Below are 26,074 nucleotides of genomic sequence, written 5' to 3'. Positions count from 1 at the left end.
TTGCCGCAAACTGACACCTTAGTCGTTGTGCCTTCTGCATCTTTTTTAAAGAGCAAACAAAGGACGATCAAAAATCTGACTTCGTTTTTGGCAGTTGTGCTTGTTTTCTTCTTTTGAAAGAAAACTGTGACTGTTCGAATATGCATAGATGATATGTGCAGTAGTTAATAGTAAAAAAAAAAAAAAAATGAGATTAATTGGAAGCGCTAGCTTAATTAATGTTACTAGATGAGCCAGTTAATTGCAGACATTAAGCCTAAGTGTTGGAAACTTGATGTTTAGATGCAGTGATGCCATTCTGATCTACATTTTTCTCCACACGGATTCAGTCGACTGTCAGGTTTGAAATCTTTCTGACTAAAATGTTCTGGGGAAATGTCAAAAAGGGGTGTGTCTTGGCCCTACAACAGGCTGTGATCTGTCCAAGGTGTACACCACTTTTGCCCAGTAGTAGCTTGGATAGGCTCCAGCAACCGGGGGACCTCAAAAGTGATGTCTGGGTGTGTCTTGTCAGGGTTTGTGATTTCTGGAAGAGCTAAAAGCAGGTTGATTTATTCCTGATTGACAAAGGTGGTTGTCATAGAAACAATAGCCCAATCACTGCTTACTGTTGGCTCCAACATGCTCGTATTACAAAAAAATGGCGACTAAATTGACTTAATATAATTGGAAGTAAGCTATTCTCTATGGGTGACATCCCACTCACTCGGTCCAGTTCTCTTATACAGTCAATAAAATCAACAAAAAAATAAAAAAGAGAGATCAAATTTTACCTGAAATAGACAGTCTCAAATAAAAGAAACTGGAGACATGTCTAAATCCAATTATGGGTTTTGTGCTAATTAAATAAATCCTTGCTAGCTTGATCAGATCGTACCATTTTGTGCCCTCCCCTAAAATAAAGCAAGAGAACACTCACTCTTTTCATTAGCCGTGGAATGTGGCATGTTCATGCACACAACCTGCTCTGCTGTTTTTACCCTTGAGCTCTTTGGCAGTTTCAGTGGCGCTCCTCCTGTCAAAACGACACCGCAGCTCCAAAAGCCACAAGCTTTCCACATATCTGTTACAGAACTGGATGAAGTGTATATAATAAGAGTATTCAGGCTGATCTTCAGCATCAGCCATGGAAACCACTGGAGGTCAGAGCTCTGAGCTGAGCTGTGAGGACTGCAAGTCTAGAATAAAACCAGCCAAAGTGAAGATCACCCTTGAAAAGTAAAATCTGAGCTGCACATTGAATCAAATATTTAAAGAAAATCAGTTCAGTGTTGAGAAAACAATATCAATGTTGAACATTTTGGGGTTCTTTTAGATATTTTTGAAGTTACAGTTTACTGCTGATAGACTTCTGACGGTAAAGTACAAAAAAAAAGTACTGGTTTCTAGTGCGCACAAGAAATCGGTACACGTGTTTTTGGTCCACACCAGTTAGTTTCAGGTGCACAACAGATAGTTTCTAGTGTTAACCAGTAAGCTAGTGCACACCAGATAGTTTCTAGTGAGTACCATTGAGATTTTGTGCACACCAGATATTTCTAGTGTGTATCAGTAAGATTTTAGTGCACACCAGATAGTTTCTAGTGTGTACCAGTAAGATTTTAGTGCACACCAGATAGTTTCTAGTCTGTTCCAGTATGATTTTAGTGCACACCAGATAGTTTCTAGTCTGTTCCAGTATGATTTTAGTGCACACCAGATAGTTTCTAGTGTGTACCAGTATGATTTTAGTGCACACCAGATAGTTTCTAGTGTGTATCAGTAAGATTTTAGTGCACACCAGATAGTTTCTAGTGTGTATCAGTAAGATTTTAGTGCACACCAGATAGTTTCTAGTGTGTACCAATAGGATTTTAGTGCACACCAGATAGTTTTTAGTGTGTACCAGTATGATTTTAGTGCACACCAGATAGTTTCTAGTGTGTTCCAGTAAGATTTGAATGCACACCAGATAGTTTCTAGTGTGCACCAGTAGATTTCTAGTGCACAACAAAGAGTTTCCAGAAAAAACAGTAAAATAGTTTTTTACTTTTACTTTCTGGTTCACACCAGATAGTTTCTGATGGGCATGAGAAACCAATACTAATGTGAACATCTGGTTTCTACTGCATACCAGTTAGTTTCAATACTTTTTTTTAAACTTCTATGTCCCTTTAGTCCGTAGTATACCCCTGTCAACTTAATCAATATCTCAACTTTTTTTTCCTAGACATTAAACAAATAAAAATGACAAAGTTGTTGCCTGAAGACATCACACATGATTTTTAGAAATCCAATCTCCTTCCGCCAGCTTTGTCATCACAATCCCAGCCTGAAGACAGGAAGCAGACGGCCACCTGCTCTCCGTTATCCTCTGATCACAAGGGCTCATCTGAGCCGACAACAAGATGCTACTTCTCCTGTCCGCCGATGATGAATGGGTGTAAATGCTCCAGCACTTGTAATGTATTTACAGGAGGATGCAGCTGTAGCAGAAGCAGGAGCGTGGTGACTAAGACGCTGATAGTAAACAGAAAAATAAGACTTTCCACGATTCCCTCTTTCTTCCTAATGATCCTGTGTTCCTCTTGTCCTTTAGCCTCTTTGTTGAATTATGTCCTCCTTCATATCCGATAGGTCAATCTCTAATGACTGCTTGGGTTTGTCCCAGTTTGGGCGTTTGTTTGCTGCATATTTATAGATTCAAAAATCTCTTCTATTACTGTTTGTTGTTTTTTTTATATATATAGATTTTTATTGCCCATGCATTTAAATTGCCCAGAAAACACATTTAATTGTTTGCATTATGTTAGCAGACTTTTATTTGATTTTTTTAACAGGAGCTTTAATTCTCCACTTAGGACTCAAAATCAGGTTGAAACTCAAAAAATATGCTTTAGATTATTAATATTAATTGTTTTCTCCCTGTGCTTTTTTTCCAGGACAACCAGGATAGATTACATGAAGGTGTTTGGGACTCTACTGGGAAAACATGTGACAGCAGGTCCTTGTTGTGCCACAAACACCCTTTAATCAATAAGCTGGTTTTTCAGACCTGACGGCATGCAGGAGTGATTTTTTTCTTCAAGCCCCCCTCAGGGTGCTGTAAACACAGATCCATTTCCACCATGTGTGAGCGAGGAAAGCCGTTTGCCAATGGGGAGTTACAGAATAACAACCCGCGGGGTGCCATGCCGGCTGCCGGAGATGCAAACGCCAACGAGATCCAGGCAGAAGATGGTAGAGGAACAGGAGATGGTGACTCTCTGTTGGGGCTGATGGCAGACACGTCAGAGCGGGATAAAGTCATCATTTGGGGTACAGACTCTCAGTGTGACGACCCCGAGCTGGCTGAGTTTGAGATGCTGGAGTGCCAGGAGCTGGAGGCTTACCTGGTTGAGGAGGAGGAGGACTTTGTTGGACTTGCGGAGAGGAAGGAACTTCTGGAGCAGCCCTTATCGGAGGACAAAGCCTCAGTACGGCAAGCAGGTGACGCCTCAAGCCAAAAGGAGAAGAATGCACATGTGGATGTTACCCACCAGCAGAAATCAAGCCTGGCTGAGATCAGAGAGGAGTCCCGGACAGACTTGAGCTCTGAAAACGAGGCGTTTGTCACTTGCTTGTCCTCCATTTCCAGCATCGCCACGGCTACACAGATGACCGAGTCCTGGCACGCCGCCTCTGGTCCTCACTCAGAGGACGTGGCGTCTCAAACGTGTGGCACCGTCTCCGAAAGCTCTCTCAGACCCGATCCATCTCTATTTAGCACAAAAAAGCAGAGAGACTTTGACATGAATTTGAACTGTCACTCAGAGGATGCCCTATCACAAGGAGAGGCGACGAACTTGCTGAAGGATGTAAGCGACAAGCACAAAGGCAAGAATGAGACGGGAAACTCGGTGTCAGGAGTCGGCGATTGTACTGACGCTTCATCCTCTGCAAAAGAATCCAAAGAGGAAAGCAACAGTAAAAGGGATAAAAGCACCCAAGCTGATGAAACTCCCGACTTGATCAAAGCAGCCAAAACGGGCACTCCGTCATCAGCTGAGAGCAAAACCTTGAAGAAACAAGGATCATTTGATAACTCACTGAAGAAGCAGAGTTCCTTTGACAGGAGTTTCAAAAAGCAGCCTTCGTTTGAGAATACTTTACTGAAAAAGCAGCTTTCCTTTGACAACTCCCTAAAAAAACAGGGCTCCTTTGAGAAAACCAGCACCTCCAACTCTTCAAGCCTGGAGAGGAGGAAGCCGTGGGGAAGCCCGAGCAGACCGGCAGCTCCTGGCTCTCCTAAAACTGGATCCTGTTCTCCCAGGAGAAGACCGTCTGGCTCTCCAGCCAAAGTCCAGAGCAGCCGGGCTGTGAGTTTGGAGCGCAGCGACTGCCTTCACAAAAATGCCGCCCCTCCATTAAAGACGAGTGTGAGCTGCAGCGGGATCCCCAAACCTGTCACGTGTCAGCAGAAAGACAACGAACCCGAGAAACCCAAAAACGTCCGACCAAAAATCATCACGTACGTCCGCAAAAGTACGCAACCAAAGCCGCAGGATGAACCCTCCACAAGGCTACCTTCTCACCATGACCAACCAGCTCAAAACGACTCGAAGGCTTTCCCCCAGTCAAGATCCACACCAGTGCTCTCTTCCTCCAACCTGCTGTTTGACAAATACCGACAGGAGATGCAGAAAGCCGGATACACTGGTGTGAGCGGCGTCAAACCGCCGAGCACCACCGTTCCCATGAGGCCGGGCGGGAAGTCCGCAAGCTTTCACGGTGAGATGTCCAGGAAATATCTCCACGAGGTAAGAAGATGACTCCTCTGTTCTCCAAAACATACATATACATACTCAAGTTTTGGGACAAATTTATTCAACAAATTTATGCAAATCAGCGATGATTTTAGCGAAAGAATCATGTCATTGTCAGCATGTTCCACAAGACGGTGGAGTCTTGCACCGCTCACCCAGAACCTTAAGGCCTCAGCTGGGGTTGGGGGCGGTGACCAGGCAACCTGTGGCCAACACTCGGCTTCAGCACATGGGTCAAAAGGCAGCTAACGCCTCGTGTCAGTCTACTCAGGCCGCCAAGGTTCCTCCTCTGGGAAACCATGATCTACCAGGTGAGAAATATGATCTGATAGAAAAATTTTGTGAGTTCTTCAAGTCCTATATTTCAAATATTCAACATGTGAAACCTTATTTCAGTACTTTTCTTTGATTTGGTAAATTATCTTCTTCATATTTTATCCCGCCATTAGTTTGGCCCATGGCCCTAAGAGTTTGAAGTGAAATTCACCGTAATTTTACAGATTAAACTTCTGTCAGCTCCCATCATCCAGGAATTTGCTGCCATTATGCGTGTTTCTTTTGGCAGGACAGCAGAAAAGCTCTGGTCCAGAAACTACCCCTAAAAGCCTCCTGCTCAAATCAGGCCAGTCCGGCCTTCGTCCTCCAGGCTTCTCTGCCCTTCCGGTGTCCCGACTGGCTGCTTTTGGCTTCATCCGGAGCTCCAGCATCTCATCCGTCTCCAGCGACAGCAGCCAGGGTGACCCCTGCCGAAGCGCTCAGCGTGAGTCCGCTTTAGCGAAACCAAAACGTCACATTCTTCAGGCTGTAATGTGTTTCTGCACCGTCTGTCTTTTGGTGCAGCATCAGTCTCTAAAATTTTCACACGAATTCATGTCGCTAGATATCGAATTGAAGCCTTTGAAAATGATAAATGGGTACTACCTTGAGTCTTTTTGAGGTTTTTATTAGTCTTAATTTTAAGATGCAGATACATCTGATTCTGTGGTCACAAATACAACTGAAAATGAGGAGGCAAAATCTTCAAGATTTTATGTTGCTGCCTGATTTTTTTTAATTCTGTTGGTGTGGTCATGAATCTAGACAGCGTGCAGAATGGCCCAGTTTTTTTAGACCCTTGGCCCACCTGGCGGCTGGTTGCACTTGATATAGACGGCCGCCGTCTGAAGATATTTACACATCATCCAGTCAGAGCTGCTGCCGGCCAGCAATTGTGGTCGCGATCGCCCAGCTGATTTCATGATGACGTCATCCCGGCCTGCCAGTGTGTGACCTTGAAATGATGTCAACTTTAAGAGAAAGCATAAAACTTTTTCTTTTTTTAAAATATTTTTTAATAGGGAGAAATACAAAAAAAGCAAGTTAAAACAATCTGATGCCTTTTGTGTATAGCCATGGCTAAATTACAACTCCTGTCCCTAGAGGAGCTTTAACAGAAATTATAGAGGAACAGTGAAAATACCAAGAGTACCAGTGAAAAAGATAAATGGATAATTAAAAGATTTACGTGTTTCACATGAACACAGAATAGTTATGCAATGTGGGTGCACTGCTGACGATGTTTAGTTTGTTTTTTTTAAATGTGGACAGTTTTTGTTAAATATTTTATATTAGTGGGGAGTCTTTTCCACAGATTTGCCCCTTTCTCTGAGGAAAAGATGTTTGACAAAACTACAGTCTCTGCTTGTACTTTCTCTTGTTCTGGAAGTTTCTAGTCTTTGAACAAAGTTAGAAAGTATGTCTATTTGCATGTAATTTTCTTAATCTAAACTTTTTTTTTGGCCACACGAGCCTAGAGTAAGGGGTTCAGGTTAGGATTACGGTTAGGGTTAAACCATCAAACGTCTGAGTCTGCAGCTCACCGCTTCCCCGGGGGATGAGTCAAATGTGGAGTGCTAATAATGAGACTTTAACTTTAAATTAACTTTGACAACATTTGGGCATGGACGCACTTAAAACATGCCGCAATGTGCATCTTTGCTGCAAGTATTACGTGTAGACAAGCGGAACTCCCATCAGTTTTTGTGTTCCTAATGTTTTTGATACACAAATGTCGCCTTGTGGCCTCCTGCCGAATTTGCTGAAAAAGTTGCATTCTGGGATTTGCAACCGTAGTCTAACATGAAAGCCCAAATGGAGCTCTACCAACCGTCTGAACCAGATGCTCAAATGTTTTGGGAGTAACCCAGACGTTATATTCATAACTGGCAGTCTGAGAATCGGAATTTCCCTGCAGGCCGTTGGCTCAGATGCTTTAGCTCCTTGTAGGAGCAGTCGTGTGCGTATCCACATTCAACAGGATTGGGCTTCGGTAGAGACTCTTCCTCACAGAAGAGGATGCTGTGATGAACATCAGGAAGCTGGTGGCATGTAGAGCTGGTTTGGTTTCACACTGAGTTCATGGGGCTGAGCTGCTGTGAGCCTCCAGGGCGACAAGGGGGAAAAATTTAGCATGTGCAAAAAATAATTTTAGTTAAATCTGTTCTTTTTTTATAATATTTACTATTGTAAAGTTAGTTGAAGTTGACATTTTTTGATGTTCTTACTGTTGAGCAAATACAAATAAATTACGGTAAGGAAATGAGGGAACAACATGTACATTTCAGACTGCATAAACATGTGGTTTGTCAAGGAAAATCAATTAGTGAAAATGTAATTACGCCGGACATTTGCTTTATTTGTGGCTGGTAACCAGGAGCTGCAAAGAACTGTTAATGTTTGTGCTGTGATGAGGTTTCTGTTACGTCCTATCCTTCCGTCGCTGCATTATGCTGATTTCAGAGGCCAGCGAGGGCCATTAGATCACACTTTCACCCATCTGATAAACACTGAAGATCTTTTATTGCAATAAACACCTGCAAGACAAACATAGTTTTTCTTCATAATAAGAAATTCAGACTAAAATGGAAATGTATGGTTGTGGCTGCAAACATTTAAGGTAATTTTAAAAACTATGACACGAAAGTATAAAAAAAAACAGTTGAGAGAACTGGTTTGATGCAATGCAATGACACTAAAAAAAATCAAGTTCTATTTTGGCTAAATATGTCATATTTATATAATCCTGTCATTCAGGTTTTACATGAGTCTTTTAGAATAATGGATATTTGTGTCCACTTACATAATATTTTTAAACTTTGTTTTATTATTATTACTAAGAAATTATATAACTGTAACTAATCCAGTTTATATGCTTAAAATTTGAATAAAAAAAAAAGACGGAAAAAGGCTTTCGAAATAACATTAATGTTTCTGTGTTTACATTCTTGTACCTTTTCAAGTAAAAAGTTATAGTAATAATAAAAAAAAATCATAATGGAATTCCACACACAGCTTAATAACATCTTTTATTTTAATAGTTTTACTCCCATAAAGACTAACATAAACCAAACACTTCTCTGTGATTTTTATTAGTATTTTTATGATCTCCTCAAAATCCATAAACTTGTTTTTATAATGGTGGTAGTTCTCTTTAAGGGGGATCTCATAAAATGTGTCGAGCATCACGTCCAGCCTTGCCTCAAAGCTTTATTAATAAAGCAGCTTTGTTTTTATTGTCAGTTTGGTTCCGATGGACAGAAAATAGATGCATTTATGGTAGAATATTGTTTTGACATTAAGATGAATCATTGAGGAGGATGTTTACACATGAATATTTGACAGGACTGTAAGAAAAGACAAAAAAATTACCAACTGATTTTAGAATAATCTTGTAAAGGTGTGGAGTAAAGATAAGTTAAAAAGAAAACTCCCGCAATATATTGAATGTCTAAAAAACATGATTTTAAAACAAATAGACAAAATTCATCCTTATTTATTTGTATTTTTTTTTTTAAATCAAACTGACTTTTTTTAGCCCTGGACAACTACCAGATCACATTGGCTGTTTATTTTATTTGATTATTGTTATTTGTTAAATATTTTTAATTTATTTCATCAAAGATATTTCTTAATAAATTAATAAAATTTTACTAATATTTGTTATTTATTTTTATTTTGTCATTAAAGCTATTTCGTAGTAATTTAATTTAATTTTACTAATAATATTTGTTAATTATTTTTATTTTACTAAAGAAATGTGTTAATAATTTAATTTAATTTTACTAATAATATCTCTTAATTATTTTTATTTTATGTCATTAAAGATATTTGTTAATAATTTAATTTAATGTTACTAATAATATTTGTTCATTATTTAATTTTATTTCATTAATAATATGTGTTAAAATTTTTATTTAATTAAATTGTATTTTATTATTAATATTTGTTAATAATTGTATTTCATTTCATTAATAGCATTTGTTAATTATTTTTATTTTGTTAATTATTTTTGGTAGTATTTTTTATTATTAATATTTGCTAATAATTTTATTTCATTATTAATGTTTGTTAATTATTTTATGTTATCTTATGTCTGGTGTTATTCTGTTACCTAAATTGATCAAACAAAAACCCATAAGAAAACAGTTCTTGGGTTCTCCAGGGTTAAGTCATTTCCTGTTTGTCCTATAAGTCACCCTCAGTGATCTGCTCCTCTCTGCCTTGCTGTTGATCACAGGATGTTGATCACAGGGTTGTGGATTTGTGCATTCATGCATGCTTAAAAAAACAGGGATTATTATCCCTGAGTCAGCCTGCAGCCGTCTGCGTCAGCCGCTCCTCCTGGCTGCTCCAGCCCTGTTAAAATAATATGCTGAATATCTGTGGTGAACTCACTGCTGCAGTGAAAAAAGTCCCCATGATCCCTCTGGAGGTGTCGCATTGGCTTTGTGGATTTCCAAATGAAAATATTCTCCTTTTCCCTGAATTTGCAGCAGTAGATTAAGATCTTGTTTCTCTTGCAGCATTTTTAGCCATTCTGATGACACCAACAGTTCTGATCCAGAGTGTGGACCTAAATCTTTTGGCAGTATTACATTACCTTCAGGTTAATTGCTGCATCTGTCAGCACATCCATCGTCTGTTGAGATGAATATTTTATGAGGGGATATTTGAGCCGCCTGGTTTCTCAGTTTTCCCTTTGCTCCATAAATGCTTTTACTTCGAAGGGTAAAACTAATAGTTTAATTGATAAATTGATTGATTTTGGTTAAATATCGACAAAATCCTACAGATTTATCAAACTCATTACAGAAATTAAGAAATGGATTAATAAAAAGAAAAAAAGTCACATTTGATTCGTGATTATTAACTAAAGTCTAGTAGAGCTTGAGGAAAAAAGGAGTGGAAAATCACACCAAATTAATTCGTTTTTGTCTTATTTTTAAGATTTTTTCATTGTTACCGAGTTGATTTTTTTTAGAGGGAACAACAGAACCAAAATGGGTTGAAATGTTCACAAAAAAACAGCTTTCTGTATAGTCAATTAAATACATAAATGTATAACAGTTTGTGTGAGAAAAGCACATGTTTAAAGCATGACGATTAGTCAAAGATAGACTGGAGTCTGGTCTATAAATAGATAAAAAGTGTGTGAAAGGTCTCTGGATTCCAAAGTGCTCTTGGCTGGATGCTGAGCCCCTCGTTTGGGTTCAAGTACCTCCTATCTGAGTAACGTGTCAGCAGAAATATCGTGTATTTTTAGGACGCTCTCTCTTCCCTCGTACTCCACAGTTCCCAGCTGTGGAGGCGATGGCGCACCTCCGCAGAAAGCTGCAGCTCCTCAAAGCAAGGCGGCCATCGCTACCAGCAGACCTCAGCCTCCCAACGCTCCCAGCATGCAGCGCCGCAGTCTGCCCACGCAGCCCTCCTCCCCGTTCGGTACGACACCTCAATACACAGATGAAAGAGCATCCGGTGTTCAGTTACAGGAGCATGGGAGAATTCCCATCAGAGGTCATTTTGTCTTGGAATCACATGATCCATGGAAAGCAGATGAATTCTGCACCAAATTTCTTAAAGTTTGCTTTGATTTGAACATAATCCGTGTTACCGTGGGACAAAGTACACTTCTGCTTTGTGAGGTGTCTGTTATGATTCTCTCTGCTGCAGACGGAGCTTCCACGCCACCAAGTGGCAGCACTGCTTTTGAACCACAATGTTATCTTGATGCAGCTGCTATAGAAGAGCGTCCCTCAGCACCCTATTTAAGTGTACTACAAGTATATCTCGTCTATACTAAGAGAATCAGAAGCAACTTCATTGCCAAGTACGATTTTACACATAAGAGGAGTTTATCTTGGGGATGATGGTGGCTACATCAATAAATAAAAACATAATTAATTAAGAGAAGAAAAGGAAATATTGCAGCATAAATATATATACACAATTTGTAACTGTATTAAAAAAGCTAATGGCTAAAAGCTAATGGTTACTTGACTTACTGTTGTCTTTCCATCAGCTGGAACCAGTCTGGTCATTCTCCCCTGAACTCTGGCATCAAAAAGACATTTCTGCCCACAGAACTGAATATTTTCTCTTTTTCTGACCATTCTCTAAAAACCATAGAGATGGTTGTGAATGAAAATCTCATCATCAAAGTCACTTCAGTCCCGTTTCTTCCCCATTCTGATGCTCAGTTTGAACTCCAGCAGATCATCTTGACCATGTCTACATGCCTAAATGAATTGAGTTGCTGCCCTGTGATTGGCTGATCAGACTTGTCAGATTAGACAGGTGTACCAGGTAGTGTACAATCTATGTTGGAAACTCAAAATGTTCTAATTTAGTCTAAAGAAGTATTCAGTTCATATACTTCCAACACTACACATATGGAGTCTAGAGTACATTTGCTTATACTCCAATACTTAATACAATAAACTACAGATTTACTACTTTTTGCTCAGGGTTGTTACTATCTCTTTTTTTATTTATATTTTTTTACAACCTAATTCTCAAAAATGCATGTTGGGGTACAACATTAATACACTTAAAAACTGGCAGTTTTGTATAAAATATGATGCAAAACATATTTGTGTAAGAAATACTTTTAATTTTATCTATATTTAAAATAAACTCAATTTTGTGGGTTCATCTTCACAGCTTCAAGGAAAGAGTTCCAGAAAGACACAGAGAGTGCAGCATCACCAAAATCTTCACCAAAAAGATTCGCGGTTGTTTCTCCGAAGCTGCAGTCTCCTGGTGAGTAGCATCACACCGGCCGGGTGAACGCAGTACTCGGCTCATGTCGAGTACTTTCCCTCCTGGAGGATAAAGAAGGAGTGCATTTGAGTATTTCAACTCCACTGGCTGCTTTTGTGGCTTTAAAAATAACCATCATCTTCTTTCAGACTCTTACGCTTTCTCTGCACCCTGTTCACAGACTTTGCTCAGGGCAGGCCCACGTTACCATAGCAACAAGCTACAGCAGCACTTATGCTACAAAGGGGCTCCCTCAGCAGGCATCCTGCAGCCTTAGAGCCCAGCACTTTGAGTCAGTGATTTTACAGACAGAATAAGAGGACAGACTAACAGTCACAAATATCTTCATGCAGCAGACCGACCAATGCTAGTTCAAATTTTTGTTTTTTTCTTTTTTAAGATTGTGTCCATAGTTAGGGGATAATTACACTCATAACAGTTGAAAATTACAATATTATACGCTATAACGGTGCATAAAATACACTAAAGCAGGAGGTCTAGAACCTGAGGCTCAAGAAATGAGACTTTGTCACCCCTCCATTGTGACTCTGTAGCTTTTTATTTAAAAAAAAAAAAAACATATTTTGGTCTATGGGCGCATTTAACGAAACTGAACAGTCAGCACTGTAAAATAAAAATGTTTGTCATTTTTACAGCATATTATGGTCATATAATGACCATATTCATGAAAAATTAAAATTATGATTTTATTAATGGGGAACTTTTCTTAAGCCTTTCAGAGTAAACTATATCCATATATATGATCATATTATCTTTGGCAAAATAAAGAACTAATTATTTATGAAATACAAGTAATTTTTGTGAACTCTTTTCCTACTCAGTAGTAAGATGCCTCAATATCTGATTTAGACTTTTTTTATTTTCAATTTTGCCTTACCAGCTCAACTCTTTTTCAGTCCTTAAAGAAGCAACTTCTCTGTGTATATGATTTTTATGGAAAGGGTAAATGTTCTATCTGTGAGATTACACTGTGGTGGGGAGCAGATGATTTATCACTTATAGAAGGATAAATCCCTGCCAGTTAAAACAATTGGTCATTAAGAAGATAATTCAAGGATAAATCTTTGTCAGACAACAAATAACAGAGATGAGTGATCATTTGTCTTCTGGGAGCTCATTTTCCTCAATAAAGCAGTGTTGTTTTTATATTTGAAAGAACATTTTACTTTTTAAAAGTATATATACTCCATAAAAATGTTGTTCGGTTCCACAAATTTTTATGATTCTTTGTCTTTCGTTTTGTTTTTACTCATCTATTTTACTACTAAATTCGTAACTCTGGATTGAATCAATGATGCAACAGTTGCTTCGTGTTGATGCTCTTCTTTGCACGTGTAGCTCGAGGGCAGACGGCGGTCTCTGGGGCGGTTCGGACCGTACGGGCCCAGCAGCTGGACCGGGCTCTGATCCAGCAGCTGCAGGAGCGCTGCGACCAGCAAGCCCTGCAGCTGCAGAGTCTCCAGGCTCAGCTGAAGAAGGCCTCCCTGTGTCTCGATGTTTTCAGCATCACCACGCAGCATTTTTGTCACAAGGTAAGACGGAAATTATTATTTTTGTGGGATGCACGGTGGTGTAGTGAGAAGGTTCAAATCCCAGCTGGATTTCTGTGTGGAGTTTGCGTGTCCGACTTCCTCCCACAGTCCAACAGTGATTGTGTGGCCGTGCAACAGACTTGGACTGACTTGGACTCCAAAAGAGATTCATGGATGGATTATTGTTCTTTCTGGATTTTGTGGGAAACAGTTTTGTTGATTTATAGCAGGGATGTTGGTGACCTACATGTTTGAACCTCCTTACTGGATAAACACATTGATTCAGGTAACCAGCAGCAGTAAATGAGAGTGGACCTCCAGCCCTGAAAGCCTGGAGTTTCACACCCCTAATTTAGGGAATAAGTCCAAGAGTTTCTCATTTTGGTGCTAATTGGAACAGCAACAGCCTAACTTTCCCAATATTTTAAATGCAGTTTATTTTTGATGCTACTACAGGACTTATTCCAACTGTCCAATGACTTATAGCAATTTCTGGACATAAGTACTGCAAGAATAGATCACGAAAATGTTTAAATAGGTATGAAAAACTGTAGTTATAGAAAGTAAATGTGTTCAAATTAAACTCAAGAATTGACCATCAAAGTGTAAAGATATTGTATGGTTAAATTAACGTGCACAAATCCTTTCTTATTGTGCGAATAAGAGCTTTAGAGTCTGTGAGCTCCAACACTTTTTGTCTCCATTCACTCACAATTTAGTTTTCCCTCTCAGAAATTGTCTCAGATTTATTGAACTTATCAACTGACCTGCAATGACAATTTTTCTTTGACTTAAAGGGTAACTTTTGATACAGTAAACAGGATTTTAGCCAAAACACTGCAAAAACAGGCTCTGTAAAAATAACTCAAAACTTGGCAGACTTTTATTTTTTCTGAGCAAAAAAATTGTAACCATTAAGTCATGTTTTCACAAATTAATTTTATTTTGCCTTTAAAAAAATCTTGCTGATTTTTGTCTTGCAAGACAGAAAATAAGTTATTTTTTCATGATAAAATAAATGTATTTTTACTTTTTTAAGATTAAAAGATTCAGTTTTTGCAGTGAACTCCCTCACACTAAAAAAATAAAAAATCTGAATTTAACAGTTGCAGCTCAATCAGATAGAACACATGAGAATAAAATTGAAATTATAAGGTTAATTTCTCTAACTGGTTAATATTATCAACTGTATTATAAAGTAACTATTTATGATTTAACATACAATAAACTTCTATCTGACTATTCATGCAGTTCAAAGTTGCAGACAAATATTTTTTGCAATATTCCTCTGATTAAACCCAGAATGGACGTTATTCATTCAGACTTGTGAGATTCGAAAAATGTTTAATGGAAATTGATCTATTTTAAGCCACCGTCTTTTGATGTAATAAAAGTAACATGAAAGTTAATTGATAAAGATAAAAAGCTTTCCCAGCTGTGTGAACTCTGAAGAGCCAGTAAAGTAGGGCAGAAAATCCACAACATAAAAAATAAACTACTCAACACTTTTAAACAACAATACAGAAATAAGCTAAATAATGAAAATAATTATTTAAAAAAGCAATAAAAGATCATAATTTTATAGAGATTTTACTTGAGTGTGAAGATGAAACATCTGGGCTGCTGAAAGCATGGAACTGCTGCTTCTGGGGTTATATGGGCTTTTATTATGTTTAAAATGTTCATTTTAACTTTTATTAGGCGCAGTTTATCTGTCAGATTTATTTGGCAAAAAAAGAAAAAAAAAATCCTGGCATTTTTTTCACGAAGTTTGACTGTTCCGTGTAGTAAACTCTACTCTAGATTATCATAATACCCCGAGACAAACTGAAAATGATCCTTCCCTCTTTAAATCTCTGGATTTACAGCATGTTTTGTCAGAACAATCATAGTAATGATAAGAGATGCAGTTCATCTGATTAAAAAAAAAAAGTTTTTTTTTAGTGTATTGATGTTGATCAGAATTTATCTTATTTATTGATGCTTTTTTTCGTTGTTGGATCTTTTTATCAATGAAATATAATGTCCACTTTCGTTAGATACAAACCTTTTTGCCAACCCTTTATATAAAAATAAACAAACCTTCTCAACTAATTGAATTTTCTTTTCATTTCCCAGATTAACTGTTTTTTCTGTCTTTACAATTTAGAATTCATTTACACCTAATTATTGATCTTCTGCTAGGAATTCATTTTTCCGGTCCCACCCATGTCGACTAACTAAGAGCTACAGCTGAAAAAATATTAGTTATACAATGACAATGTCAATATTTCTTGTTGTAACATTAAAAAATAGTATTTGGAAAAAATAGTTTTTGGAAAATTATAGTTATTTTGTATTTGAGGATTATTCAATCAATAAATTCTAACCAGCTCTCTGTTATGAGCTGAATATGACAAACACCAGCATTAAATTATAATTTGCTAGAATATTTAATGAAGTCCTTAAATTCTACTGCAACTCTAGTTTTTTTTTTCTTTTTTCAAAGAAACAATTTAACCCTTAAATTGTGTTTAGGTCAAAATTGACTCATTTTCACATTGAAAATGGGTCAAACGGTTGAACAGGATAGAATAAAACTTTATTTATCTCACAAAAGCTTCAATTTTTGTCCTTTTATCCAGTTAGAAATACAATTCTGTATTTTTTTAAGAGGCTGTGCTACAGAACAGATATTGATGATGTCGTTCCCAGTGTTCTGTTTTTTTCAAGCATGTGCATGTGAGTGTGTGTGAGTGCGTGTTGCTCCCTGGCATGCGCACAAATGTGATCTGGGCTGTGCTGACTGGGGGCTTGTGGGCAGGGCAGGCACAGCTGGGCTGAGGCTGGCCGCCTTTGTTTCCAGGAAAAACTGATGCTCATCGTTTCGGAAACGAGGTGAGGCTCTGGTCTCCCCATCTCTCCTCCCCTCTCCTTCCCCATCTGGGTTCCCTCCCTCCCCCCCGTTTTTTCCCTGTGTGCTTGCATTAGCCCGGCTGCCTTCCTCTGCAGGCTCAGGGATGCTGCGGTCCGCTAGCTTAGTATGGACCACTGCTGCTGCAGGCTGCCTTTCCTCCCGTCGTGCTGTCTGGACCGAACGGTAAAAGGCAGGAGCTGCTTTCAGCACACAGGACTGCTGCTTTGTGTGTTTGCTGGTGTGCGCATGTGTGTTTGGTGCAGGGGGGTACCTTGTGTGGTCGCTGTGCTCCTCATATTCACTTGTTACCTAGCGACAGAGCTGGCAGACGGCTCAAAGCTGGGCAGGATTGTGCTGAGTCAAAGCTGGCTGTTTGCAGGGAAATCTCTGACCGCTGTCACTGCTGGGATTTTTCTCTGTATCATGTCAAAAAAGGGATAAATGCACTTTTTTACCCCATTTTTGTTACCCTTTTTTTCCTAAAAAGAAAGAAAGAAACTATTTTGTAATATCTTAAGTATCAATACAGCTTATTTCAAGTTATTTCATGAGTGGAGGGCCAAACAAATGAACAGCAAAGCAGCAAACGTACTTTATAGTCCATTAGGGCGAAACCTGCTGCATGTTTGTGGATTTTAGAAAGGTAAATAATGTGGAATTAGCTTAATTTACCTTAAAAGATGCATTTCTTTGTGCATAACACTGTAATATGCCACAATTAGTGTGTTAAAAACGGATTATTTGTAGTTATACATTTTATTTTATGTTTACACTCTCTCTGATTTCTAACATATTAATATTTATTGCTTATTTAAAACTGATTCAAATAAGATAAAATATATTATTTTATGTTGTTATGGCAGGAGGAGCATTTTAAAAAAGGAAAACTGGATTTTATGTCTCTTTCCTTCCTTACAATCTACAAATAGAGGGCAGCCAAATGAGAGGGTGAAGGGGGCGGGGCTTCACTAATGAAATGATGCTGACTGTATTTCATCCCTCCTAAGGTCAATGCAGTCTCCTCCTGTGTCTGCATGCCTCAGAGGACATCTCTTAAAGTCGTGACACTCATTGTCTTGCAATTTTTCATCTGACCTGATTTCCAATTTTCTTTGTGGCTCATTCTCATAACATCGTTGGCTCCTCCTAGATTGACCTTAATTGCCATCTTTGGAATGAAGCTGAGATGTTCTGTATGTAGTTTGGTGCACAGAAAGGCAGACTCTTACTGTAATTTAGCCTGGCTTTTGCATAGAAAATACGAGATTTGCTTTTCTTAAAGACACTCCAATGAAAACGGTGTTTTTAGGGTTTTTAACATGTTGTTTTGACATTTTCGTGATCAAGGAAGACAAAGAAAATTTAGCTCAAAATTACATTTCTGAGGATTTCTTTATTTTAATTATTGTAAATTAGGAGCAGATGCAGAAATGCTGTTTCATAAAGCTTGTAAGTGTTATGTACAAGCTCGCTGCTCTGCTCCATTCAAATGCATCCGCTTGCAGACAAATAGATCCATTAACGTCTTTGTTTTTCTCGTCTGAGCTGGTATGTGACTCAGAACTGTACGACTGTTTAACTCCAATATTGCTCAATATTTTGTTGCACCTGTAATGTTAGCTTGGGGTTGTGAGGGGCTTGTGAGTCAGCGGGTGAGCTCATAAACAAAGGGATGATGGGATATCAGTGGAGGCTTACTCAACACCAACAGTCATGGCCACAACTCAGAGACAAATTTCTAATGAACTACTGCTGCTCATTTTTTACATTTGGGCTAAAAAAAGCATAATCATAATCAAAAGAGCACTGGAAACGGTTTAAAAAGAACAAAAGATGATTAAATCCGAACGTTTTTCTCTCCAAAGTTACAAAGGTGTCTGAGCAACAGTCATAGTTTGTCAAAGTTCAAATGATCTTCACTTTTCAACAAAACTCTTTCTTGAATGTTGCTTTTTGTGTTATTAATAAAACTTAATTGAGGTTTATTTCTCCTTTTTTTGGTTGTTTTGATGACCAACAAAATCAAAGTGAGTTGTAGAATCCTCCTGAGTTTAGAATAAAGATACTCTTCATTCACTTATGATTTGTCTGGTTTCTTTTTCTTGATAGAATTTCTTCTCTTTTTAGTTTACAGACAAGCTACGCTAAAAAATTCAGGTTTAGCAACAAAAATGGCCAGTTCTTTGTTTCTTTGCTACTGCCTTTTGTGTTTCGGGCAAAGTTATGATGCAGGACAAAGATGGTTTCGCCCTGCAGGGCTGGATGATGCAACTGCTGGACACAATGACCCCTGCGATCTCCCATGATGCCATTCACTTCACTATTAAATTCAGGAGAAAGCAAAAGAACGTCTTTATAAATTATTCTGTGTTTTTATATTTTTTACACAATGCAGTCTGTCCATCCGTCCATTTTCTTAACCTGCTGGAGTCACAGAGGTGGGGTACACCCTGGACAGGTCGCCGGCCTGTCGCAGGTCAACATAGTTTGTCTTGTGAGGTGATTAGACATTCCAACAACAACCACTAGATGGCAACAAAACTTAATTAATTTTCCAGATCAGATTTCTTTGCTTTACTCAAGGGGCTGCAGCCTCTCTCCTCTGTAACATGAGTGGTACAGTATACCAATACTTTGATCACAGCAGAACAACAGCCTACAATTCTTTTTTTTATTTTTTTACTTTTTTTATTTAAGTGGTTTAGATTTTTTTTTTAAGTTATTTCAAAGCCACAACGTTCAGTTATTGTCTGAAAATTCTGTCCAAGACAAATAATCTGACTTAAAAGTTAAAATTCCTGAATACAATTACCTCATATTCACTATTAATGTCTCATCTCTTTACCTCCAAAAAAGAAAAATAACAACTTTTTCAAGATATAAAATAATACACTTTACATTTTGTACAAGTTTGATGTGGGAACAAATGATCCACAAATGCTGTGTTGTGTGACTGGTGAAGATATTCTTTCTAAAGAAGTTTGATTACTGTTGGTACATTATTAAGTTTTTTATTGAAGCCCTCCTGCTTGCTTGCTTTCTTTCAGAGTGAGAGCGCCGTTGTGAGGGAGAGGGAGCTGTCCCTGGAGCTCGCCAAAATCAGGGATGAAGTTGGTAAGTGGGAAACATCCTGATGTTGGATGAAGCACCAGAGGGGTCAGGAAGTCAGTCACGGCTTGCAGGAAGTGGCTGATGGGAGTTTAATCTGTGATACACCTTATTCCATAAACTTTCAGTGAAAACATTTGCTCTTCTGAGCACCCAATGAATTGAAAACCACCTTTTTCCGTGTTTTAGCTTTCAACGTTGCACGGTGGGAGCAGCTGCAGCAGGAGAAGGAGGACCTGGAGCGCCGTTTTGAGGAGGAGCTGCAGGGACTACGGACGCAGCAGCAGAGGGAGCTGGGAGCGCTGGAGGAGCGTCTGAAGGTGGAGCATCTGGACGAGACGGAGAAGCTGCAGGCCCAACAGCGAGCAGAGCTGGAGGAGCTGCAGTTCAGACAGCAGGAGCAGGTGTGTGTGTGGGGGGGGTTGGGGCTCATTTCTCGCTGAACATGAACAAATTTGAAGAATCAAAAAAGAAAAATCGGAATCGAATCAATCCAGGCTCTGGTCAATCGAACTGAATCTGGAAACTGTTGTTGTGTCATGCAGCTTGAGGAGATGACTGAGAGCCATGAAACGTCCCTGATGGAGATGGAGACGACCCACAACGACACCATGGCCACGCTGCAGGAGGAGCACGCCAGGACTGTAAAGAGTAGGTCGCGTCTTTTCAAAGCCTGTTCTGGCTCTGCGTTCTTTTACATGAACAAAAATGTATTTCTTTTCTTTGTTAGATCTAAAGATGGCCCATGAACAACAGAAGAAGTCACTGGAAGAAGAGTTTGAAAAGATCAGACTTTCACTTCAGGTTCTCCTCAAATGTTTCTGTTTATAAAGCTTTTTTGTGTTATTTTTACTAAAACTAAATGAGTTAAATTCTTGCGGTCCCCAGGATCAGGTGGACACCCTGACCTTCCAAAACAGAAGCCTCAGAGATCGAGCAAAGCGATTTGAAGAAGCTCTTCGCAGAAGTACGGATGAGCAGATTGTGGTAAGACTTGTTGCTCACCTTTCAGCATTTCCCTTCAGGGGTCACCACGGTGAATCAGCTTTCACTGATTGGTGGTTTGGAGAGATCTTTACGCTCATCCTGACACAACCCTGTATTTTATCCAGGCTGGGGACCAGCACAGGGAGATCCAGATTTGGGCTCCCTTGTGACTACGCATTGCTCAAGGAGCCACACTGGATGAAGCTCATGTAACCAGTTGCAATAAATGAACTTTTATTGTGTTCTAGGACGCTTTGGCTCCATATAAACACATCGAGGAGGACCTGAAGAGCTTGAAAGAAGTTCTGGAAATGAAAAATCAACAAATCCATCAACAGGAACTGAAGATTGCAGAACTGGAGAAAATAGTAAGCTTTAAGTTTCTACCTGGACTTTCACCTCCAAAGACCCTGGTATTTGGTATGAAGAGGGAAATGATAAAAAGTACAAATGTGTTTAAATTCCTTTAAAAAGCAAGAACTATTGTATAAAAACATGTATATATATTTTTTTCCTTTTTCAACTAGGTGATAAAAAAGTAAATTATTGGTAGGGTAAGGTAAAATATAATAAATGTGCATATATATATATATATATTTTTTTTTTTCATTTACAGATTTCTGTTTGAGTCCAAGGTTTTGTAAATCTTTTAACAAAGAAAACTACTCTATCATTACGTTTATCAATAAATTGATGACATGTTTTGTCTTAAATGTGTTTTTTTATTTAACACAACTTAACATGTTTGAAAGTCAAAGTTTGATCAAATGTGGTATTGTTTTGCTGTTTTTCCCCCCTTCAAATATTTGTTTACTGGATGAAATGTCAATTTTAATTTATTTATGTTTTTTATCATTTTCAGAGTAAATGGACATTAATAAATTAAAGGCTAAATATTTAAGAAATAAATGCGTTTTGTTTTTGCAAAAACAACATAAACTACTTGAAAAAAAAAGTCATGTGATGATTTATTTCAACGCCACAGAAATAAATTAAGCTCTTGTGTCCATTTTAATGGTTTAGGACTTTTTTTTGTTTGTTTTTTGCTGTTTGACTTGTGTTTCATCATTGTAAGAATTTAATGGTCCGCACATTCTCGCCTTTGTTTTTGAGCAGGCTGCAAAGAATGTTTACCTGGAGGAGAAGCTGCAGGTGTTGCAGCAGCAGAACGAGGACCTGAAAGAGCGAATAGACAAGAACGTCGCCGTGTCCAGGTCAGTTTACGTGCATGCTGCTTCTGTAACAGAGTTGGAGTTTGACCCGTAAATAGTGCATGTATCAAGTGAGTTATTATGACGTGAATTTGAATACAAAGACACATTATCACTCAGTTTTTAGACAGATTTCTGCTGGTTTTCAAACTTTTTCTGGTCGAATTAATTTCTATTTATCTAGTTGAGTGGTTGAACAAAACTTGAAATGCTTTAATCAGTAGATTTTTCTAAACTAAATCCCTCTAGGCATGCTTGACATTTCTTTGTGTATTTCAGACAGTTTTCGCAAACACAATTTCTTAGTGTACAAAAGCATTAACTCATTCTGCAGAACCTAAGTGATCTTAGATGTTTTATTTTGAAAATCTTTTGTATTCTCTTTCCTCCTGTTGTAAATAAACTTCCTGTCTACTTAACTCAATAATAGAAGTTGTTCCTGTTCAGTCACATCCAAGCATTAAAGATGTATACTTTTCTTTATTCTCTTTCCTGGAGGTTTCTTTGGGTGTGAAAATACTGATGGAAATGAATCTCACCTTCCTTGTTCTCTATAAAAACAACACATCTTTTTCAGTCAGAAAACAATGAGACAGGTTTAAGCCAGCATTAGGAAAGAGGTGTTAAAACTACTTAAAACAAATATAGAACAAAATATTTTTCCTTTTGTTATAAATGGAAAAAACTGCCTGTAAAAATTGTTTTGGTAATATTTTTTAAAATAATTTGTCAAATCTAGTTATTTTAGAAAAAATGTTCATCTTGAAATTAGCTATAAATACTCATATTTAGTCATATTGCTCTAATACTTGGAAACGTCCTAAACAAAAAGTTAAATATTTTTAAAATACAGATCTACATACATGCTTGTACCATTTTCTCCTAAATGATCCTTTTTAGTGCTACAAAAGTTCATATTTCTGGACCTATTAATTAAAATAAGGCTAGAATTACACATTTTAAAATAAAATTTGTCACAATTATGTATACATTTTTAGGGTGTAAGAAAATATTAATTCAGTGAAATATTTCGATACTGTATTTGGCGATACTTGTATCTATTTAAAATACTGACAAGGTGATATTTTATTATTATTTAAAACAAGTAGTTCAGTTTTACTTTTGTTTCCCACTTAAATGTTTCTTAAATTACCGTGAATTTGCTTTGGGAAAAGTAACTTGTTTATGCGATAAGTTGGACTCTGTTCTGATCATTAAATGACATGTAATTTACTATTTAACTTTTGTGAAAAATGTATTATTATTCAAATAATTCTTAAGGCATAATTAAAAAAAATAAACTACTGTTTGATACTGTCTTGGGATTTTTCAGGATACATATTGTATCATGACATGTGTATCGCGATATTTATCGTATTGCCAGACTCTTGCTAATATACACCCCTATAAATCAAAGGTCAAAAAAGTTTGTCTCATTAGAGATTTTTCATAAAATAAAATGTCTTAACCAGATATTCAAGATGTATTGTGTTAAAATAAGCCCAAGGTAGTTTTGTGTCATATAAAGTGTAAAAGGACATTTAAAACAAAAAATACTGAGTGATATTTTGTGTTTTTGCAGTGCGGTTTCCTCTTTTTTTACCTTTTCTGTCCCCGTTTGTCCTCAGACAACTCTCAAAGGAGAACGCCAACCTGCAGGTGAACGTAGAGAAGGAGAGCAACGAGAAGAAGAGGCTGAGTCGCACCAACGAAGAGCTGCTGTGGCGCCTCCAGACGGGCGAGCTGAGCCCCCGCATGTCCCCAACCGGCTCCCCCATCCACCGGCCCTCCTCTGGACCCGGCTCCCCGGCCCGCCCGCACTCCTACCATCAATGACATTCTTCAATCGGAGAACAAACCCTCATGCTTAGACCATCGGTCTCATCTATTTTAGGCTCAAATCAGCAAAGAAATGTTATCTTTTAGACATTTGAATCTCTGACAAGATGAATTGTACTGATGACTCAATAATTTAATCAATATTTTGGATGAATGCCCTCAAAAATAGACCCATCGTCATTTCACCTTCAGCTGAACTTCCTGTAATCGGGATGAAGGGCGAAGAAGACAAAAAAACACAAGAAGCGCCTTCTACCGTTCATTCTCTGCCACCAGCAGCATCTGCCATGAAACAGGCAATACTTGAGGAAACCTCTCAAAATACTTGCTCTCAAAGCACACGTTTGTTTTCATGAACATCTTTCCATTTTCAATCAGCCATCCCACCTTCTTCAAAAAGCGCAGTCTTTTAAACTCACTAACACTGACGAAAAAGCGCGACTGTCTTCCAAATCACGTTATTTTATCTTTTCTCTGTACAATGTTTAACAATAATGAGGCAGAGAGGCCTTAAAACTGAACAGATTTCTGATTCTCGGCCCTCAATCAGAACAAAAAACAGAAGAACCTCAAATCCTGAACATCAAAGTTGCAATCACTTAAGACTACGGTCACGTATTCCAAAAAATTCCAACACATGGCGACCTAAATGCAAGTCTTCATCTGAATCAGCAGATGGCAGCGCGGCAGTATTTGTTATCGGGAGGTGACAGGGGTACAACTCCACAATTTTTCTCTATACGTTGACGTTGGTCAGTGGCAGCCCGGGCTCGTTTTTAGGTCATCAGGTGGCAGTCCAGTAACAGACGGGTGGCAGGGAGGCAGCAGTGTGATAATAAGGTGGTAAGAGGGTCTCCAAGATCCTCAAAATCGTCTGATGATCATCCGATTTCAGACCTGCCATTTCGCTACCAACACCCAATTGTTAGATATGGTACGGTAGCAGCGTGAGGACTCGATGAGGGCTGTTGACATGGGCCAGGGGCCCGGTGATGATCAGACGTCAATCTGCCAATCCCGGCCACCGATTGTCCAAATGGGGAGACAGCATCGATGCTGCACAAAACTCATCGTGCCATTGACAGTGACTCACCTGTGTATTGACGAATTGTGACTGATCCTGAGAAGAATACGAAGAAGACAGAAATATTGCGCTTTCTTGGGAGGTTTGTTGTCTAAAAATGTGTAAATTGACAAGATTATGATGTGTGCTTAAAATTTGAGCTGCGAATGACCAGTGTTGCAGAATGGGCCGCTTTTTATACACCTCTGGGCCAGCTACCGGACAGCTGGTGGTACTTGACGTGGACGGAGACATTTACACATTGTGCAATCAGAGCTGCCACAGCCTAGCTGTTGTACGATCTCATAAAGGTGATTTTTAAAAATTGGGCGGGATCATAAAATCTTGAGGATTCTGCCTCCCCATTGTGCGGTGGCATAATGGTGTACTAGTGACCGTAGCTTAACTGAGCTTTGCCATCTACTGGGATTCTTTGCTACAGACATAAAATCTAAATGTTGCAGATGATACTAAATATCCCCACAATTGACATCTTTGCTGGATTTAATGCACAAAACTCTCTTTAGCAAAACCTTGTGCGCATTTTCATCTCAGAGACGTGGACTGCGAGCATGCAAATTGGGCTGCAGCGTTACCTCATTTTTTTATTTTTATTTCTTTCATTGTTAATCTCAGGACTGGAGAAGCATTTCAAGTCATCAAAGGGAAGCTACTGCCATATCCCTCATTTTTAGATTTGCTGTCCTTTTTTCATGTTTACAGCAACAATCATTTCAGAAAGTCGTTTTTTGTCTTGAAAGACGTCAGACTCCAGCTGTAAGACCTGACATTTTATCGAGGTTAGAGTTTGAACAGACGATTACACTTTTTGTACAGTTCTTGATGACGTTGAGTCAATCGGGAGTTTCTGCAGCAGGAATTAGATAAATGTGGATCAGGCGAAGGGTTTCGTTGTGATCTAAGGAGGAACGACCCATCAATCAGGTTCTTTGAAAGCACTGATTACCTCTGTGTCCCATGGACATGTTCTCATTTGCTGAATGTTTGTTCAACACTACATAAGTGCTTTTGTTTACAGCTTCTGTCCAATGTAACATGGATGTCTCTGCTTCTGTTAGTTTACAGGACGTCTGTCGGTGAGATTGTATTAGCGTTTTACAGATTCCTTTCTCTGGTTACGTTTCTATGACCGCATGTCTTTAAGAGCTGGCTGAGTGTTACTTTTGTACATTCCACTGTTATTTATTATCCCGCTTGCAGAACCTAAACCGTAGCCAAACATGTTTAAATTATTGTGGTCGATGATGAAAGTACATACTGTCTATGTTGCATTTTGTATTTCAATGTAAAAAAGAAAAAAAAAACCCTAGTCCACACATAAAATCACTAATTGAACATTTTCTGTGCTTATGCATCTTTATATATAAGATTTTGTTCATTGTTTATTCTGCTAAAAGATGGAGTTCGAGCCAAATGCACCAGCGAAGCAGAAAAAAAGCGAATCACTGTGGCCGAGATCCGCCATTGCAGCAAAAAAAAAAGAGTAATGGTGCAAACAAAAAAATCACTGCAAATAAAAAAAAATGCTGAAAATA

General features: G+C 38.4%; 1 protein-coding gene across 2 annotated transcripts in view; it reads left to right on the top strand.

Annotated features, from left to right (window-relative positions):
• Positions 1 to 25,874, top strand: part of mtus2b (microtubule associated tumor suppressor candidate 2b) — a 30,072-nt gene extending 4,198 nt beyond the window's left edge. Inside the window, exons 2-15 of one of the 2 annotated variants that reach the window (XM_024276752.2) lie at positions 2,922 to 4,778; positions 4,903 to 5,095; positions 5,350 to 5,544; positions 10,395 to 10,541; positions 11,763 to 11,861; positions 13,221 to 13,414; positions 19,358 to 19,424; positions 19,608 to 19,822; positions 19,964 to 20,069; positions 20,149 to 20,222; positions 20,307 to 20,405; positions 20,654 to 20,773; positions 21,522 to 21,619; positions 23,245 to 25,874. In XM_024276752.2, the coding sequence (XP_024132520.1) occupies positions 3,108 to 4,778; positions 4,903 to 5,095; positions 5,350 to 5,544; positions 10,395 to 10,541; positions 11,763 to 11,861; positions 13,221 to 13,414; positions 19,358 to 19,424; positions 19,608 to 19,822; positions 19,964 to 20,069; positions 20,149 to 20,222; positions 20,307 to 20,405; positions 20,654 to 20,773; positions 21,522 to 21,619; positions 23,245 to 23,452 (3,486 nt within the window). In that variant the 5' untranslated portion in view covers positions 2,922 to 3,107 and the 3' untranslated portion in view covers positions 23,453 to 25,874. Of the gene's footprint in view, positions 1 to 2,921; positions 4,779 to 4,902; positions 5,096 to 5,349; positions 5,545 to 10,394; positions 10,542 to 11,762; positions 11,862 to 13,220; positions 13,415 to 19,357; positions 19,425 to 19,607; positions 19,823 to 19,963; positions 20,070 to 20,148; positions 20,223 to 20,306; positions 20,406 to 20,653; positions 20,774 to 21,518; positions 21,620 to 23,244 lie in introns of both variants that reach the window. The other variant, XM_024276748.2, reaches the window with a different exon arrangement.
• The last annotated feature ends 200 nt before the right edge of the window (positions 25,875 to 26,074 follow it).

This window comes from Oryzias melastigma, linkage group LG13, assembly GCF_002922805.2.
Source record: "Oryzias melastigma strain HK-1 linkage group LG13, ASM292280v2, whole genome shotgun sequence".
In the NCBI taxonomy this organism is placed as follows: domain Eukaryota; kingdom Metazoa; phylum Chordata; class Actinopteri; order Beloniformes; family Adrianichthyidae; genus Oryzias; species Oryzias melastigma.
The sequence above is the reverse complement of the archived record's forward strand: the minus strand, read 5'-3'. Positions and strand labels throughout refer to the sequence as shown.